General features: G+C 36.2%; 1 protein-coding gene across 2 annotated transcripts in view; it reads left to right on the forward strand.

Annotated features, from left to right (window-relative positions):
• The window catches only part of PPP2R5E (protein phosphatase 2, regulatory subunit B', epsilon isoform), a 66,928-nt gene extending 48,171 nt beyond the window's left edge, over window positions 1-18,757 (forward strand). Inside the window, exons 3-13 of one of the 2 annotated variants that reach the window (XM_010000673.1) lie at window positions 2,918-3,019; window positions 5,133-5,225; window positions 9,456-9,586; window positions 9,671-9,730; window positions 10,369-10,477; window positions 11,453-11,506; window positions 11,613-11,663; window positions 12,479-12,598; window positions 13,699-13,826; window positions 15,675-15,776; window positions 17,380-18,757. In XM_010000673.1, the coding sequence (XP_009998975.1) occupies window positions 2,918-3,019; window positions 5,133-5,225; window positions 9,456-9,586; window positions 9,671-9,730; window positions 10,369-10,477; window positions 11,453-11,506; window positions 11,613-11,663; window positions 12,479-12,598; window positions 13,699-13,826; window positions 15,675-15,776; window positions 17,380-17,479 (1,050 nt within the window). In that variant the 3' untranslated portion in view covers window positions 17,480-18,757. The remainder of the gene's footprint in view (window positions 1-2,917; window positions 3,020-5,132; window positions 5,226-9,455; window positions 9,587-9,670; window positions 9,731-10,368; window positions 10,478-11,452; window positions 11,507-11,612; window positions 11,664-12,478; window positions 12,599-13,698; window positions 13,827-15,674; window positions 15,777-17,379) is intronic. The other variant, XM_010000674.1, reaches the window with a different exon arrangement.
• Window positions 18,758-18,960: the final 203 nt, after the last annotated feature.

An 18,960-nucleotide genomic window follows, 5' to 3' on the forward strand; every position in this document is an offset into this window, starting at 1 on the left:
GGGACTGTATGTGCAGGCTGGCATGGATGTCCTCTGGCTTGATGATCCAATAGAGGTCAGAACAGAAATGATTCAGCTATCTAGCCAAAGGAATTTTGGCATGCTGCTTGGGCCCAAGGATAAATACTAAATAGCTAACTTGTGCCTATCTGAGAAAAAAATATTCTGGACTTGTTGTAGCAAATTCCCATCTTTGTGTGGTGGCTGTCAAAGTCTCTAATGTACAGCTGGGCAGTTCATGCATGGAAGAACTTGTTGCCTTCAGTTCTCCCTTAGAGGCTTATAAACATTAGCCACCCGGAGGCTACTGATTTAGATAAGCATGCTATAAATTGACACTGCATGTAAATGAGCTATCATGCTGTGTTGTGGTGATTAATGTGATTGTAGTGGCACACATTATCTATTAAAATTATGATAACCTGGGGAAATCACTTTGAGATAACCTGTTCTGTCTGTTCCTCTCAGGAGAGTATCTGCATTTTGGCTCCATATAACTTATCTTTACTCCTAATGCAAAAAAGAAAATTAAAGAGAGCAAACTGTGTACTAGGACTGTATTCTAACCTGCTTTGCATTTACTCCTGCATGTTAATTTTCTTAGGCAAAAACTTCCTTTTGGATTGCCTTGAGACTGGCCTTTTGTTAATAAGCACTCCAGAAATCAGACCAGTTTTTTACAAGCTCAAGATTGAGGTGTCAGTGCTGGCACTTAACTAATTGTTGCTGAAACCTTCATGCTTATGTCATGCTGTTAAGGCCCTGGCACTAATTGCTTGAAGCTTGGTTTGACTTAATTTAAATCTTTAAGGAATTTGTCTTAGTTTAGCTTTTTATTCTGACAGTATGTATTTTTCTTGCAATTTTTGCTTGTGCCATACTTTAAAAAGTGTTTGTTCCAGTTTTAAGACACAGCAGCTTATGAATAATTATGTTTACTCTGAACTATTGGTACAAGTTTCATTAATTTATGTATGGATAAATTTGCAAAAAAAAATATTCTTTCAAATGAAGTTTAAAGCAGGGGAAAAAGATAAAGCTGTGGAATGTCTTTGGTTTTGCTAGTTCCCTATTTTGGTCCAAGGCCTGAGAAAGCTGGGATTTTTGCCTTCTATTGCCCTGTGCTCTAACACAAAAGCAGCTCTGTCCTGTTAATTCTTACCACTTTCCTCCTCTCCCTGCTTTGTCATGTCAGTAATAGTAGTAGTAGTATCTCAGGAATCCTTGAGGCAAGTAACACTATAACGTGTGTATTCATGGAATAGTTATTTGACTTCTCATGAGACTAGAAAAATCGTTTTGTGGAGAGGCTTTTGAGATAAGTGAATGAGACAAGGGGAGAGGATAGAGGAGGAGGAAAGATAATATCACCTAATACATTCTAGTAATCACTTGGCAAGTGTACGTACAGGACACGGAGAATTCAGTATCTATCACACAGGCCATAGTAGGTGCTGTGTCTGTTAAGGTTGAAAGCCATCAGTCTTGAAAACGAGATTTACATGTAAGGTGGAGGGTGCTGTGAAAAGTATGTTTAACCGTAGTGAAATACACCCTCTTGTGGCAAGAAGGAAAAAGTCCAAGCAGAAACACGTGTGACCGCTCTTCTTTCCCCGCCCCCTGCTCACTGTTTTGCCTTACTGATTCTTCGTTTGTCCTTGCCTTGTATTCAGTGAATATTCCTCACTGGCAGGCACCACGCGTGCTTTCCTGCAATTCTCTGTTGTTTCGTCTTTCTCTCTGGGCGGTACCGGAATCCGTTCTGTTTGCCTTGCAAATGCTGAAATGTCACTCTGTCTGTCCCAATCCGGTTTTATCAGTATTTGGATTGCATTTAAACTCTTGGCTTTAAAGTGCCCTTATTTACTAAGTTGCTAACATATTGAAAATTTGCCTTACAGACTAACTTAAAAATATTAAGGAGAGTAGAAGGCTGGAAAACTAAGTAAGGCCATTGAGAAACATACTAGTTTTGTTTCTTAAATAGCTTAGTTTGTCTGAACTGCTATGAAAGGGTCATGTATAGGCGGGATTAGGAGATAACATGCTGCTTTTCCCAGCTGTTTGATTAACCTGCTTAGAGATAGGTCAAATGCAGTAGCAGAGGGCAAAGAAGACACAACATCACCTTGCAAGTGCAAAAAAGGCCCTACAGCATGTTTGCAGTTTATCAGATTTGCTGCATAATAAGATGTACCCTCGGTTCACCACTATAATTAACCCAGGAAAGCACTCCGGTTCAGTCTTTGCTGATAGCATGAACCTCACAAAGCCAAGCAGTCTCAGCAAAATACCTCCAAATAAGATTAAGCAAAGCAAATGAACCATGAAATAAAATGTAGGTTAAGTGTTGAGCAAATGCTGTTTGTTGCTTGCATTTAGTACCAACTTTTGTACTTGGCATGAAGCGTCCAGGCATATAATGCGTGAATAGTACTGACAGTTGGTAACAAGTGCTGACAGATGAGACCTTAAGCAGATATCATTAATGTTTTCCCTGTGCAGAATAATCAAATGTTGTATGAAAACACTGGTAAATGTGTATTGGTGGCATTTCCCACAACTCCTAAACAGTCATGCCTTTCAGCCTGTTGATGCCCAGCAGGATTGGGAATTATATGTTGGTGGGCTCATCTGGGACATGGTGAGCAGAAATGCTGGTAGACTGGGTAATGCTGGGGTATCAGTGAAAAGAAGAAACAAAAAGACCTTGAGAAGGGAAAGCCGGGGCTCATGGCATGTTTGTAAAGTGACAGATTCCTTATGCCTGTGCTGTTGCTGAAGAGCTTTGTCAGACAGCAGGCAAAATACTGCTTACGTGAGAGAGAACAGATAGAGTGGGTATAGACATAGAGAGTCCTGAAGTCTAGTATCTGTTTAAAAAACAGATCTCATCATTCGTTCTTTTGCTTTTCAGGTATCTTGCAATATCTTCAGAACTCTCCCACCTAGTGACAGCAATGAATTTGATCCAGAAGAAGATGAACCCACCTTGGAGGCATCGTGGCCACATTTACAGGTTCATGCTAATTTCTTTCAGAAGCAATGCTTATGGTTGCTTAATGGATCTAATAACTTTCTCAGTTTGTTTTTGTTTTTTTTTTAACTTGTGAATTAGAACTAGTTTGTGAAACACTTTTTAGCATTGTTCATGGCTATAATATAGTACCTATAGAAGTAGGGAGAGTACTTTGTGACATTTGCAAAATGTTAGTTTTCTTTCAAAATTATATTGCTAGTGTCCCTCATTCCTGTTTTCATTAATTGATTTAAACATTATTCGCTTTCCAAACTGCTCTGATGCACAAGTGTTTTTCAGCAGCTTCAGTAAGACTATTGTGGGGATGATACTGCTAGTAGTTTTGATTTACTGAGGAGGGTGGTTAATTTTCTTACAAAAGCACACAGGTGTTGGCAGCTGATCAGAAAAATGGGTGAGAATCTACATCCTTATCTAAGTCTTTCCTCCTTTCCTTGGGTTAAGGTTTGCTTTCAGGTGTTTGTAGCAGGATGTGTGCTCACTGCTGTGTGTCATCCCTTTCCTCTGTACCCCAAGTGTCAAGACAAGGTATTTTGAACAAAGAACATAGGCTAATTTTGGAGAATGTCTCATTGATGCTAATACAAGAGATGCCTTTATAGAAGATATAAATGCAAATCCTGCCTGTGTTAGTCAGCACTGTGACTTACAGCACTAGTAAATTTAGAAGTCTACCTGATTAACAGGTTGTGGAGTCTGAGATTTTCCGTGGGCAAAGGAGCACGATTGATCTCAGCTTGAAATCAGGATTTTATTGGATAGTTGCATGCACAGTCCTTGCCTGTGAATAATCTGTTTCACCTTGTGCTCTCAAAGTTAGAATGTTGAGATTCATCCCTTTTCATCCCTAAATTTCACAAAAATCAAGAGTCTTAAAAGCTTTAAGGCAGCTCTGAACAGCTCTGCCTATCTGGAAAGTGTGCTGGTGTGCATGTATGTCCTCTTATTTTCATTGACAGTAGTGCTGTAGTTTTAGAAGTCATAATTTACCTGGAAGTGACAGAATTTCTTTGTGGATGATCTACCATTTTCAGGAAGAAATGCACCAAAATATTTGTGAGTTGATGGAATTGATTTCCTGATGATTTAACATTGGTTTTTTCCACATCAAACTTGTAAACCTCTCCCTTTTTTGATTTCCTGTTGGTTTCCTTTTAGAACTCAGATCACTGACATAAAGCAGCAGAAGCAGCAGTATTGCAGCATATTGGTGTTTGCGTGGAAAACTTTAAAATTACTTCAAAATTCAATTTTTTAGTTTCCTTTCTCCTTTTGGCATCAATATGCCTACTCACTGAAGTGAGGAGGAAAAAGTTGTCAATGTCTGCTCCTCTTAAAAACAGGTGCAGTAGAGAATTGATAGCTGGTAGCTCATCTGATCAGTGACATGTCAGAGTTACTGTCTTGTGAGGCCACAGCAGTCCCTGTTCCACTTCACTTCCTTTTTGCCTGCTGTTTATACTTTTTTCATCTCCACTAAATGTGAAGCTTTTTGCTGTCCCACTGAATAGTTTAAGCAGAGATGGAATTGCATGAATGTAAGCAGGTTTTCTCAGCCCTCGGGCTAATCTTTACAGTAAGTTAGGAAGTTCTGAATAAATTCTGGTTTGTATTCTACTTCTGTGTTTCAAGCTGTAGTGGAATGCTACTCTAAGCACTTTCTAATTTAATTTCAGTATTTCCAACTGTTTTGCCAACACTTTCGGAATTGTAATATCTGTATTTGATGTGACTTCAGCACTTCCGAGGGCAGTTTAAATGTGCTTTCCAATTACTCCAGGAAGCTTTACAGGATGATAACAAGCATTGCAAGATGGCAATGCTTGTTCTTGGTGATGAAATGTCTTTGACTGGAGTTAAATAAGCAAAGCTAACTTAAAAAGCTCATGTAATTAATTCTAATGTTTAAGACATTCTAAGATAGCAATTTGATAAAGGAGAAAAATCCTGTTTCATCTTTGGAACCTTTTGCTCTCTGAAAATTTAAATATTCTATTTTCTAGCTGAACAATTTAGGGAAATACTTGAAAATATAAAGAATTATCAAGACACAAACTAAACCATAGGTTTGTATTTTTTTTTTATTTTGCAGCTTGTATATGAGTTTTTCATACGATTTTTGGAAAGCCAAGAATTCCAGCCCAGCATTGCCAAAAAGTACATAGATCAGAAATTCGTATTGCAGGTAAACTGATCTGTTTTCTTTCTTTGCTTTTGAAAACATTTCCTTAAAAAGGTTTTGTTTAGAATTTGAAAGTGCAACTTTGTTTGCAACAGAAAAAGGCTAAATAAGCACAGACAAAGTTTTCTGTCTATGGAGGTAGCAGAATTGTGTGTGTGTTTATATGTCAGTCTATGTTGGTATAGATATATACAATAGTTGTTTTGGCTCCAGTTTTGATACATAAATCAAAATATTTGACCTGTTGGTTATGGGAGGGATCTGAAACAGTAACTGTTGAAACCAGGAAGATTTACCAAGTAGCCTGAAAATGCTGCAGTCTAGAGAGACTACGTGAATGCCAGTTTTAATGTGTCTTAATATTAAAATATTTCTGTTGGAAGGGTGAATATTTCCCCCTTCTATCTCTGCTGGAGAGCTGGCAACCAGGGCAGAAGTTCATTAAGAAACCTATTCCCAGTGCAGTTCTGAGAGCAATGATTCTGTAGTGGTCAGGGAGGAAGTAAATCAAAAGGCTACATAAAGATCAAGCTCTATTAAAGCATAGAAGTAGTAGCATCAATAATAAATATTGGCAAAGAATGGGTAACTGTATTTATGTAGTTTGCTTGCCTTTGTTACGGCTAGATGGAAGAGATGGCCTCAGTCAGCTGGTGGGCAGGGATTTCATCTTTCTCCTCCTTGTGTGCAAGCTGGGCTTCTTGTGTGCGTTGTTATTTCACTTGAAACTCCAGTAGGTGCTGTTCTCTATTGAGGAATTTTCATCCAGGCCTTGACGGCAGAACAGAGATTGCTGAGGGAAGGTGTTTTCTGGAGTAAGCTTGGAAACTCCACAGACAGGACTTTTGTCTTCAGCTTTCAGGAACAGGCCTGTCTTGTGTTTTCTGTTCGCATCGTGAATTTTTGCATAATCGCAAAGTAAGGAGGAATTTTGTGTTTCATGCTGTCTGTAGCTTGCTTTTGAAATCAGGGAAATGTTGAAAGATTCCTACTTAGTTAGAAAAGGGAGTTTTCTTGTGGGGTGAGACTTGGATAAAAGCCAAACTAGAAGTGACAGGAGACAGCATTTCTAAAGGCCTTTCTTTCACCCCTTTATCATGGAGCTTTGCTTTTTCGATGTCATGCTCAAGCAATAGAAGTGGTGCTTTTACTGTCTTTGCGTGTTACTCAGATGAAGAATACATTAAAAATGTAGCAGAGAGCAATTTCTGTTCTTAAATGCAAAGATTCTTTAAATTTAACAGTTTCCTTCTTTATATCACAAGACTTCTTTGCTGTACAAAAGCAATGGGATATACTTACGGTTTTACTTTATCCATTTTCTAAACAGAGTAGTGTTTTTCATCTGGATCAAACCTGTATGCTGGAGTTGTCTTTTTTATCATCTAAATAGTGATTGGAACAAGGGGGTGCACTAATCTGATAATCTAGCCCCTGGTGGAGATATAAGAGTAAACCTGGAGGGTAATCACTCTTGACAGGTTTTTCCAGACTGATTTTTAGTTTCACTAGATATAGCAGGATTGCATTAGAAAGAATGTTTGTGTTCTACTTGAGAATCTAGAGAAGATAATTCCTAGATGCTGCTGTTATGTGCTGCTGAACTTGATCATGGCTGGTGGCATTCCATTCATTTTCAAGGCATTCAAACCTGTTACAGTTTGGCACAGGACAATGGGTCCAACACAAGGATTATTTTTTATTTTTAAACCCTGTTACCCTTTAATAAGTCTACTAAATGACAGAATGGTATCTACTGAAAGAGGGAAGTATGAGATTTTGAAACCTTCATATTTGAAAATGTATGATGTGACAATTAAAATTTCAAGAGTTGAAAATTCAGAAGTTCTTGCTACATGGTTAAATGGTGAACTTTTATATATAGTGAAAATTCACATTTTTATAGAAAAAATTCCACCGCACCTTACATATACATGCAAGTAGGTGTATTTCCATGTCTGTAAGTGTCTGTGTTTAGCCTGGAGGAACTGGGATGTTCTGCCACTTCTTAGTGTATTTGCTGTGTGTTTGAACTCCTAACAATCTGTAAGTGCAGATTTCACTTACAATTAAAACCAGTTTGAGACTTAAGAACGTTAAACATATTTGGTGTCTCATGGCACTGACATACAAATGTGACAGTCTTTTAAGTCAGATTTCTCTCTAAATTAATTTGTTCTTTTAAAATTTGAGGAACTTTAATGAAGAGTTTCTTGGTAGCAAGAATACCTATATGAAAAAATGATTGTTTTTTTCTTTTTAATGGGCATATATCAAGCTTTATCTTGCATGTTTTTTGCTTTTGTTTTTGAATATAGATGTGTTTCTGGCTTTCAGCTGTCTGTTTTGACAAAATGCTGTACTTAGCAGTGTAACTTTTCATTTCTAAAGCCTGATTATATACAGTCTGAAATGGTTGGCCATGGTTGCTAAGAGATACTGTTCAAATATATCCACAAGTGTCTGTGTTACGTTGGTTTCTATTTTGGAAAATTTATTTCTCTTTTCTATGTATGTCTAGTGTCAGAATGATCTTAGAAATTATGGATGTCTTGCAGCTTATCCATAAAAATAAGACTTTATTGTTGAAACTCAGTAACAAATTGGACATATCAAAATAATTGTCTTTTTTTAATTGAAAGACTGGGTCTTAATTCAGCAGCGTTTCAACAAATGGTCTGTACAACAGAACTGGAAGTATAAATATTTTGCTTCTAAAAGCAATTTAATAAGTAAATTAAAAACATAAGTGTTTCCAGCTGTTTGCTCTTTTTGGGTGATTTTTGCTATTTGGGGAAGGATGAGATTACTATTTATTTCTTTAGCCAGAGAACTAATAGAACAAATCACTGTGTTTATAACCTCTGGAGGGCACCTGACAAGCCTCATAATTTCCTCATGAAATTCCCATGTCAGATTCTTACTGCAAGAAAAAGATAGTTGGATCTCATTGCAAACTACAGAAAAATCCAAAACAATGAAGAAGAACATGTACTTCAGTCCTAAACCTGGACGTTAGAAAGCAAAATCCCAGACAGTTTAACAACTTTAAAACATCTTTTTCTGTCTTTATCTTTTTTCTTTTTCACCTCCTCAAAGTTGTGTAACTGTTTAACAGAGATCAGGTGGTATACATAGACTGGCATATCCACTTACAATAAGTATTTATAATTTATCTGTTTGTGAACCCAAAATAATTTTGCTTTCAACCATTCCTGTAATAATTTTCTGAGAGCAGTTTATAAATTTGTGACACCTGTTTGGCAAACTATCCTCATTTCTCTTGCAAGACAGGTACTGGTTGAAAGTTACTTTCTTTTTCATACAACGGAGATAGATACAGGTTGCTAATGATTACTACTTTAAACTTGCCTATTTTCTGTGCATTTGTGGGTTTTTGTTGGTTTTGTTTTGTTTATCGTGTCTTAATTCTTAGAGGCAACTTTAGGTGTCAGTGTTTCAGGATACATTTTGTACAACACAGGACACTGGATCTGGTTGTCCTTTGAGTACCACGTAACAATTGTGCTGTTTCAAAATCTTATTTAAAAGTTACTAAGTAAAGGTGGGTTTTCTGATGTTATTTTTTCCTTTTAAAAGTGGATATTTAGTTAAGCATTTTGTTTAACCTGGAGGATTAATTCCCCCTGATTTGTGTTCTTTTGTGACAATTGGAGAAGATTCTGTAACAGCAGATCTAGTACTGGCATAGACCTCATTGTTGAGTCTTTCCACAGTGTGAGAGCCATGCAATCACTAGGAAGGCTGAAAAGCTCAAAATATATATTACAAGCAATTAGAAAAATGTGACCTTGAAACACTGTTGTGGGAACAAAATGTTACAGCAAATGAAGATCGTTTAGTTTTACAGTCAAGGAATGGTGGATGGTAAGAGGCAAACTGGCATATTTTGTAGATATGACAGCATCTAAGAATGTGTTTGTTTTGGGAGAGAAGGAAGGCAGGATTTTGGAGCCACTTATTCAGAAGTTTGTTAGTGATTTGAAGACTTCCAAAGTTTTGTTATGTCAGGAGTAGAAATCAATAAATTAAGTTTTGTGATGTTGTACTGGTCTTCTAACAGATTTTTAATACTATATTTCTACACTTCATATCACATGGATGTTACATTCTAACATCCCTGTACATTCATTAATTTAACTTTATACAGAAGTCTATGTCATACTTGTCAAATGTTTACTGTTTCAGTTCTCTTTTTTTCTTTAAACACAGCTGTTGGAGCTGTTTGACAGTGAAGACCCTCGAGAACGAGACTACCTAAAAACAGTCTTGCACAGAATTTATGGCAAGTTTCTGGGTCTTAGAGCATTTATCCGAAAACAGATTAATAATATTTTTCTACGGTAAGTTGTGGGAAAAGGAACTTTTTGCTTATGGACATTTTAGGAAACTGATTTATTACTTATATTTAACTTTTCTTTTTTTAGATTTGTTTATGAAACTGAACACTTCAATGGCGTAGCTGAGCTGTTGGAAATATTAGGAAGGTAAACGAGTCTTTATTTGTTATCTATCTCAAATTTCCTTCCTGGACATGTCAGAGTAGGGTTGAATTTGGAAAAAGTATTACTGTAAGCCCTGATTCTGAACACAGATCTGTGTACATGCTCATCTTTAAGCCCACATGCAAATCTCTGTGAGATCTTTGCCAAGGCTATAGAACTGGATGCAAGTTACAGCCAGAAGTGTTGGATTGATTTTGTGTGTGTCTGTTAAATTTTGTGCACTTCATCCTTAGATGTTGCAGAATATTTTTTTTTTTTGAGCACACTAACAATGTGAATATTTTGAGTAAATCTAATTCTGGTAAGTTAATTCCTGGAGAACACCTTGCTTCCGTTAATTTACAGACCCCATAGACAAGGTCTTATCTGTTTGGCAGCAGGTTTGTGCAGCTGTTTATATGATTATTCCTAAGTCAGAGCTGAATTTCTACCTAGATACTTACTGCACTGCTCATACAAAGTAGGAAGAAAGTCAGCACCTGTTTACAAATGGCACAAGTCTGCTGGTTGTAAACAGGTGCTGACTGATGCATTATTTTCCTCTAGAAAGTGTTTGTTCAGACCTCATGAATGTTTTCTGTGATGATAACACTAACAAGTATTTCTCTTCTAATTTCTAGTATTATCAATGGCTTTGCTTTACCTCTTAAGGCAGAACACAAACAGTTTCTGGTGAAGGTGCTGATTCCTTTACATACTGTCAGGAGTTTATCACTCTTCCATGCACAGGTAGAAATTATGAAAATGTTTTCTGCACAGTTAGAATGATACGTATTTTTTTAAAGGTTGCTTTGGAAATTTAGTTGTGTAGCACATAAAAGCAGGGGGAAAATTTTGAAACATGGAAAAAATGCAGTAGATTGACTTTTTAATTCATACAATGTGCTTTGTATGATAAAAGTCTTCTGTTCTGATTATATAATTGGAAGTGTAACATATGTCTTCAGTATTTTTGTTTACAAGTTAAACTCTGTTTAGGTTTTTCTCTCCACTGTTTTCTCATTCTCACAAGTTTGCCTTTCCCATTCCCTCTGCCAAGAGGATGTTTGAGTTTCCTTAGTCTTGTGCTTTCAAAGCTCTTCTTCACCCTGGCAACTTTCTGAATACTAGTAACCACATTTTTGCATAATCTTTAATGTTCTCCCTCACAGATTTCTTAATACTGCATTTATGCTCTCATATATTGTTTTATACATTCAGCTTTCATAGTATAATTTTGCCTCTGATAAATTATACTTGTCACCTTTCTCTCTTGATTTTCAGGCAGTGCAGTCTTTCTTATGCTGATAAAGCTGTGCTTTCTAAATGTGTTATTCCAGGTTTTAGCTCTGTCTGCTTATCTTGCAAGAGTTTTCATGATTCTGCATATGTATAAAATATTTAAAAAGATACAGTTTCAGAGAGCAACAGAAGCTTCGAAACATTGATTGCATGACTGTGTTTAGAATTCCAAGTTACTCTGATTTTTTTTGTATGTGCTACTTTGTCACCTTACTTTTTTAAAAACATGCTTTGTTATTTCTTATAAACAACTTTGAGTGGATTTGCACAGTGCAAACTGTGCATCTCAGTTTAAAATTGGATGCAATTTGGGAAGAATGTGTAGCATTTTGCCTTGTCTTGCTTTGAAAATAAAATGTTGATTTGGGGTTTCTTTATAGAAATGTTCTGACTTTGTTTTCATAAATCCTTACCTCTTCACAGCTGGCGTATTGCATAGTACAGTTTCTGGAGAAGGACCCTTCACTCACAGAACCAGTAAATATTTCTTCCATACTTTATTATTATTATTATTTTCCATCATAAATGGCTTACCCCATTGAGAGAAAAGTAAAAAATTTAACTTTTTTTCGTTCTCATCTAGGTCATTAGAGGTCTAATGAAATTCTGGCCAAAAACCTGCAGTCAGAAAGAGGTAAGTGATACAGTAGCATTTACAAAACAGAAGAGTTACTTTGTTTTACAGTAGAATAGGCAGAGAATCTTTAGGTATTTCCAGGTAAGTAGCACATGCTGTGGTGGATCTTGGTATTAATTAATATTAATTCTTGAAGGTGATTTTCCCATACTTGAATTGTGGATTTTTTAGACAGTTTTGACTATGCAGAGAAGAGTTTGATAACCATGGTTTCTTATAAAAAAACAAGCACTGCTTCTTCTGTAGAGAACTTTTTTGTTTTAGAAAGGAGAAAATAAGCTTAGTTAAGGATAGATTTGAAAACTGTTAAATTTGGAATTGTTTCTATGTGAGGATAGTATTTTTCCAGAGACAATGAAAGATACTTTATTGACTGGCATTTTACCTACTAAACATGTAAAATATGCTGTTAAACCTTTGCATTTTTATTTCAAATTCTTGATGCAGATCTGAGTTTCCCTAATGAAATTTTGTGACACAGAAAAACTGTTATTTTGAATATTGTTTCCAAATTTAAAGACATTTTCTTCAGGTAAAGGCCAAGCCTTTGAGGCTGAGTTTTCAACATGTATATACTGGTGCAAAGGGCTACTTTAAATATGGAATTGCACACACTTGTCCTCCTTAAGAGACTGAATCCAGAAGCTGCCAGAAAGCAGAACTTAAAACATTTTTTGATAAGAGTGTCTTGCTGAGCTAGTAAGGCTTTCATGTCTGCCTGAAGTGTAAAATTTGAGGGTTGCCAGCATTTTACTAATCAAGATGATTCAGAGGTTTTTTTTTATATTCAACGCTTCCTTCCTTGTCTTTAGGTCATGTTCCTAGGAGAGCTGGAGGAAATCTTGGATGTAATTGAACCATCACAATTTGTCAAAATCCAGGAACCCTTGTTTAAACAAATTGCCAAGTGTGTCTCTAGCCCTCATTTTCAGGTCAGTGGTAGAGGTTATTGTTGGGATAAGAATGTAGGGTCTCAATTTCAAACATAACCGTCTCCCCAGTAGTAAATACTATTTTATGCTATATGCTTTTAAATACTTGTCTTCTGGATTTCTGTGGAAAAGGGTATGCTACAATAGAAGTTTAGTTTTGAGGTCCACGAGTGACCTGTTTGGTGTATCTGGGCTTACAGCACATAACTTGCCATTCTTGGCCACATAAATCCTCAAACTATATCCAAGCAGACTTTTGAGCCCTTCTGATTGTAGGTGCTGGATACTCCCCGTGTGGCCTTCAGACTGATAGTCTATGGAGGAGGCATTTGCTCCCTTTTTTAGTGCAGCATAGTGCAGCATTCTTGTGTTCCCACTAAGTTCCGTCTGGAAGGAGATGACTGGTTAGAGGTGACAGAGCCCATAGTGTGTTTCCTTCACATTGCATAATGGGAAGGGAGTGAATAGGATCTAAGTTAAATCATATGTGGAGAGGAGATAAGATTCTTGGCCCGTAGTGTCTCCATATTAAGCTAGGTGACCTATACTGGTCAGATATGACTCTTTTCTGCTGTTCCTTGGACTACATTTGTTAGTGTAATTTATATCAGTGTTTTCCCTTCTACCCCCCCATCTCCTCCCCAAGGTGATTGTCATCATTGGTATCATCCCCACAATTAAGGTATTTCCTTCCTTATTCAGCCCAGCTACTGAGCCTTTCCCCAGCTCCTTCTGGTGGTATCCCAGCGCTGCTCTATTCCTTCCAACTGCAGTCACAGGATGGAGGGAAAGGGGCAATGCTCTCCCTTCCCCTCCACAGCTGCAGCATTAATGCAGGGTCTGCACCTGGTCTTCAGTGAGTAGCAACATATTGCTCAGGGGAAGGAGAGTGGATACTGTGGGATCTGAATTGGAGGATAAAAACTTAATTCCATGAATGCATGTTGTGCTACTGATTGAAGTAGAACTTGAATTCCAAATGTATTGATTCTTATTAATTCATCATAGTGAAATTTCTTCATGGTTCATTTTTTCTATAGAAAGTTACAAATTTATCAGTATCTGAATTCCTGCTAATGTTTTATTCCTTTGACTCAAAGGTGGCTGAAAGAGCACTGTATTATTGGAATAATGAATACATCATGAGTTTGATAGAGGAGAATTCAAATGTTATACTTCCCATCATGTTTTCCAGCCTTTATAGGATTTCTAAAGAACACTGGAATCCGTAAGTTTTTGTCATTACCCTTATTTCTTTCCATTTTCCTGATAAACTTAAAGAAGCTGAAAAAAACATCTGAATGGGAGAGATCCACCATTCAAAGCTGGCATAAGCAGTTGCAACTTTGTCAGTGTCAGTATAAATTAGTCTATAGTTGAGCTCATCTCAAAATGTTTTTAATTTTTTGATATGTACAAAACTCAGTACCTTATGGGATAAAAATAGACCTTCTCACAAGCTGAAAAAAAGGTAATTTAGATGTTACATTGTTACTGAAGAAAAAATGTTGCTCATCAAGTAATTCTCCTACACAGTTTTTTATAAACTGGTTAATGTCTTAAGCCTGATTGTAAATAGTCTAGAAGAGCACTGCTTGGTGTTTAAATAAGGCTTTGTGGGTGTATCGTGGATTATACTGATATTTCTGGTACTTTTTCTAAACATCCATAAAGCATACAGACATCAGTATATTTTTCTAAATATCTGTAAATCATGTAGACACCAGTAAATTCTTAGGTTAGGCTGTTTTTTCTAAATTTATTTAAATGTAGCTGTTCTCTATTATACACAGTGATGGAGTAGTTGCTTCATCTTGATATCCTGTTTATTTGATTTTTTTATTTGTAAGCCAAATGACCCAGCAGAAAATGTTTTAATGCAAATTACTGTTACAGTTAGATGCCATGTATTCCAAACTTTAGTTGAAAAGTTTTTTTTTAAGTCAAGGTGGTTACCATTTAGTAAACCCAGTGTTCTCAATCATCTGTGCTATACCCAGGCCCCAGTTGCTTCAACATCACAGCCATAGTAGTGGATGAGGAACTGGGATTTCTTTATTTGGTCATCTATTCCAAATTTGTTTTAGATTTGTTTCTTTCCTTTCTCCCTTTTCAGCTTTGTCATTTCTTTATCTTCAACTCTGCCAGAAAAGAATTTTAACCTAGATAATCAGACTGTTGGCAGACCTACACTACTTTGGAAATTCTAGTGTGTTTTAGTTTAGTTATCCAGTCAAGTGGTATAAATGAGCAAACTGATTCTGCCTTTTTTGAGCCTTTGGGGGACAGAATGCCTTTGAAAACTTTTAGGAATCATTATTATTATACATTGTTTCTTCCTGTATGAACATACCTGTCATATTTTTAGGTAATTATGCAACTAGAATTCAAAGAAGGAGTGGTATATTGGCTCTTGGGTAAGGTCAGGAACAGCAATAGGCAGAGGTTATATGTAAAAATAATATTTCTTTATATATTATATATATCATTTTGATTTTAAAAATATACATACAGACATGAAGAGTTTTATTCAGATACTGCAGCACTCATCTGATGGATCAGTGGGGTTTTTAAAGTTTTTTGCTGTACCAAAGTGAAAATAAATGTGAAGAATATGAGTACAAGGAAATCACTCTTGAAATACAGCCTTGTGTTTTACATAGATGCACTGAATATTCAGCTTCATAGAAAAACTATGAGGAAATATGAGTAATTCACATTTCATGTTTTTGTTCCTTGTGCCAGCATTGATGATTTGAGTCCCCAGAGCTGCACACAGAATTGTTCCACAGAACGAGGGAAGAGACTGTTGTTATATGTAATAGCTTTCTGTTGTTACCTTTTACCCTAGAGTTTTGGTTTGCTCTATTGAAGCAGTCAGTAGAGACTTGAAAGCTGGTTTTCACCTTTAAATATGTTAATAAAAAATAGTTTCACTGAAATAAAAGAACTTCCATTCTCGTATTTGCAAGAGCAGAATTGGTTGCGGAAATGCTGGTAAGAAGAGATGCTTTTTATTTCACGTCTGATTTCACCTGAAACTAATAGACTCCTTTCTTTCTTTCATGTTTCACAGGGCTATTGTGGCTTTAGTCTACAATGTGTTGAAGGCATTTATGGAAATGAACAGCACCATGTTTGACGAGCTGACAGCCACTTACAAGTCAGATCGTCAGCGGTAACTTTTTAAAGCTTCTTTTGTCAGCTGTGCATAAGGCCCTGCTGTTTGGTTTTTGCCCTAAGACTCAGATGCAATTGCATCATCTCACACATAATAGAGACAAGGCCTCATTTTTACCCCTGCATGCTCTTTAGCCTTTTCTTTGCAAGATGTAAGATAGTATTATGGATGGGTTGTTCTTATGCCTTATGAAATACAGTATCCAGTGCCTTGATTGGGAATCCACATTCTTCACAGAATTCCTTTTGACTCTGCATTCCAAAAGATTTAAATGTATCTTTAATAATAAAAGAAATACAAGGGTTTAAAGATAACACTTTGCTTAAAGCCTTGAAGAAAGTCTCACTGAGGTTTAGAAAGAGACATGAGGTAAAACCCTAAGATACTATGTTCCACACTGCTGCTTGTAGGCTGGATGTGGTATTAAAGCAGAGACACATCTCTCAGCCCTTTCACTTCTTACTCAGAGGTCTTGCTGTATTTGAGTCTTTCAGCATGCAGGATCCATTAGATACACCACTCATAGGGTCATTAGTTCCACCCTAGCAACATGCTTTTTGTCTTTTCTGTATTCGTTAATGTTAATTTTCTGATTATAGTCCAGCATCTTTTCTCAAAAGTTTCAGCTTATTCAAAGTGTCAAGTGAAAAAAATGAGGAAACTTCAGGAACTTTGAACAGTTTGCAGCTTCATTTAAGTCATATGTTTTCCATGACTCAGGGTTCCCCCAAGCAAAGCAAAGGCTATTGTATGTTGTCAGACCTTGTTAGGTTAGTTCAAAAGTCTCTTGGAGTCCATATTTTTTTAATTGTGTGCCAGGAATTACGTTGACCTTTTGTTCTGCTTTGTTGTTGTAAAATAGTTTTATACACAGAAAATCTACACATAACAGGTTAGTTCATTAATACTGTATTTTACTTTGAGAGACTTGGATACATGTTTGAGCTAAGATTCCAGATGAATTCTAGATAGATGTTGATAAGTAAGGCTGAGTCTGCTAGTGCAGTTCAGACATCACTGTGTGATTTTTCTACCAGAAAAGGCAGAGGATCTTGGAACTAGTAAACAGCTAATCTAGCTGTTTACTGAGGGACGTCAGTGACTTAAATCAATTTGCAATTGCACTTTGCCCCCTTAAGGTGAAGAATCTGCTCCTAACAGGACCAGACGCTGTAGCAGTCTTATGTTTGATTTTAAATACTTTCTAGTAACAGTGGGCTCCTTTTTACTTTCATTTTTTTTTAAAAAAAAACCAACCCCAAACTGTTCTTCAGGGAACTTCTATATGGAAGTTGCTTGTATTTTTTTATATGTGTAAAATAACTCTTGGGAAATGAAAGCTTCAAATAAATGAGCCAGATATTGGCATTTTGGCTGAAGCAAGATGTGTAGGACTGTTTCTAATCAGCTGAAATAACTTTTAAGAATTCTTTAATGTGACTGGCAGAGAGAAATATTTACAAAAAATATATATGTGTTAGGGAAATTGCAGTTCTATTCAGCAAAATTAGTGCTGCTAATTAATGTCAGCTATATATTTTTAAACATTAATATTCTACAGTTTTCTCTTGCTAACTCTTGGTTTTATTCCATCTGTCAGTGAGAAGAAGAAAGAGAAAGAGCGTGAAGAACTGTGGAAAAAACTGGAGGATTTGGAATTAAAGAGAGGTCTTAGACGTGATGGAATAATTCCAACTTAACAAAAAAACAACACAGCATTATTAACCTGTGGAGTCACACATTTATGTAGTAGAAGATGGAGCAACAGTTTTCTGTATTGTGCAACTTTACAGTAGATTTCACATTTGTTTCATTATTACAACAGCACTGTATATACCTGTCTCTAAGTAAAGGAAAAAAAATAAGGACTTTAATCCAAAGTTTGGACAGCAGATGGACTTCTCAGAACTTTGCAAACATAATCATTGTTTTAACCCTTCTTTAAAACCAGTCTTCAAAGATCTGTTGATGAAAATTGCGATGTCAAATTCCATTGTCAGGACCTGTTCCTTATTTATCGTTAGCAGAGAGTATAACTTTCAAATGTGAACAATCTTAAAATTTAGCTTGTCTTTCTGCTAAACTGTTAAGTGTATTTATAGTAAAAGAGAAAAAAGACTGTCATTTCCTTATGAGTTTGTGTAACATCCTCCTTCTCTGGATAACTTTACTGTAATTTGATGTTTTTTTCCTTTTGCACATCTTCATAAGTTGAATGTCCATTCAGATCAGGGCCATGAAAAACATAGGTCCTGAATAAAAGTTTTGTTTACTGGTGTGAGCATTTTTTTTTTTTTAGTACCAGGCTGTTTCTGGTGCTTCCTTAATTTGAACATTAGGAGTTAAAAAACAAGTAGGTGATAAACATAGTAGGAAAGGGAGCTTTGGATTCATGCACCTATTTATTGCAAATCCAAATTAGTGTCCACAATCCTTTAAAAATGGGCAGTGGTAACACCCTGGACTTCAGTACCTAACCAGTATTAGTGACATGGCATTGGACATATATACCAGAGTTGGTTTAGAAATACTAATTGCTAAATTATTACAGTATGTTTTATTGGACCATCTGGAAAGAATAAAGACAAACGCTAAACAGTGCAAGCATGACATTGATCCCCAGTGGTCATGGATCTAATTGGAAGTAGAGTTGAGATAGCAGTTTGGACTGTTTGGAGTTGTTGCCTTACTTTTTAATATGTATTTATAAAGTGTTCCAGCAAAAGAGGATGTAGCCTCTAAGAAACATACTATAGTGTTTTTGTGGTTCTAGTACTATTACTCATCACAGTACCAGCCCTATGGTCTTAGCTGGAAAGGATTTTGGATAATATACTTCTGCATTCTCATCTGGATGCTCATTCCTAACTACTGTATTTGTTACCAAAAGTGGTTCTACAAATGCTACTGAAAAAGAATTCTGGAAATCCTAATGTTCTGAGTATTAATAATAAAGTTTAAAATGCTTTTATATCAAAGGTGCATTGTGACCAAATTGTTTAAAACAAAAGAAAAAAAAAAAGAAACGAAGAGGGCTGTATTATAAGTATACATTATTGGCTATCTGCTTTGTATTTGAAAGTGGAATCTTACATCTTTGGTAGGTAAAATGCTGATAAGACTTATGTACAGTATATATTTAGCTAATGCAGTTGCATTATTATATACCGAAAGGTATGTG

Source organism: Chaetura pelagica, unplaced genomic scaffold (assembly GCF_000747805.2).
Source record: "Chaetura pelagica isolate M959 unplaced genomic scaffold, ChaPel_1.0 scaffold36, whole genome shotgun sequence".
NCBI lineage: Eukaryota > Metazoa > Chordata > Aves > Apodiformes > Apodidae > Chaetura > Chaetura pelagica.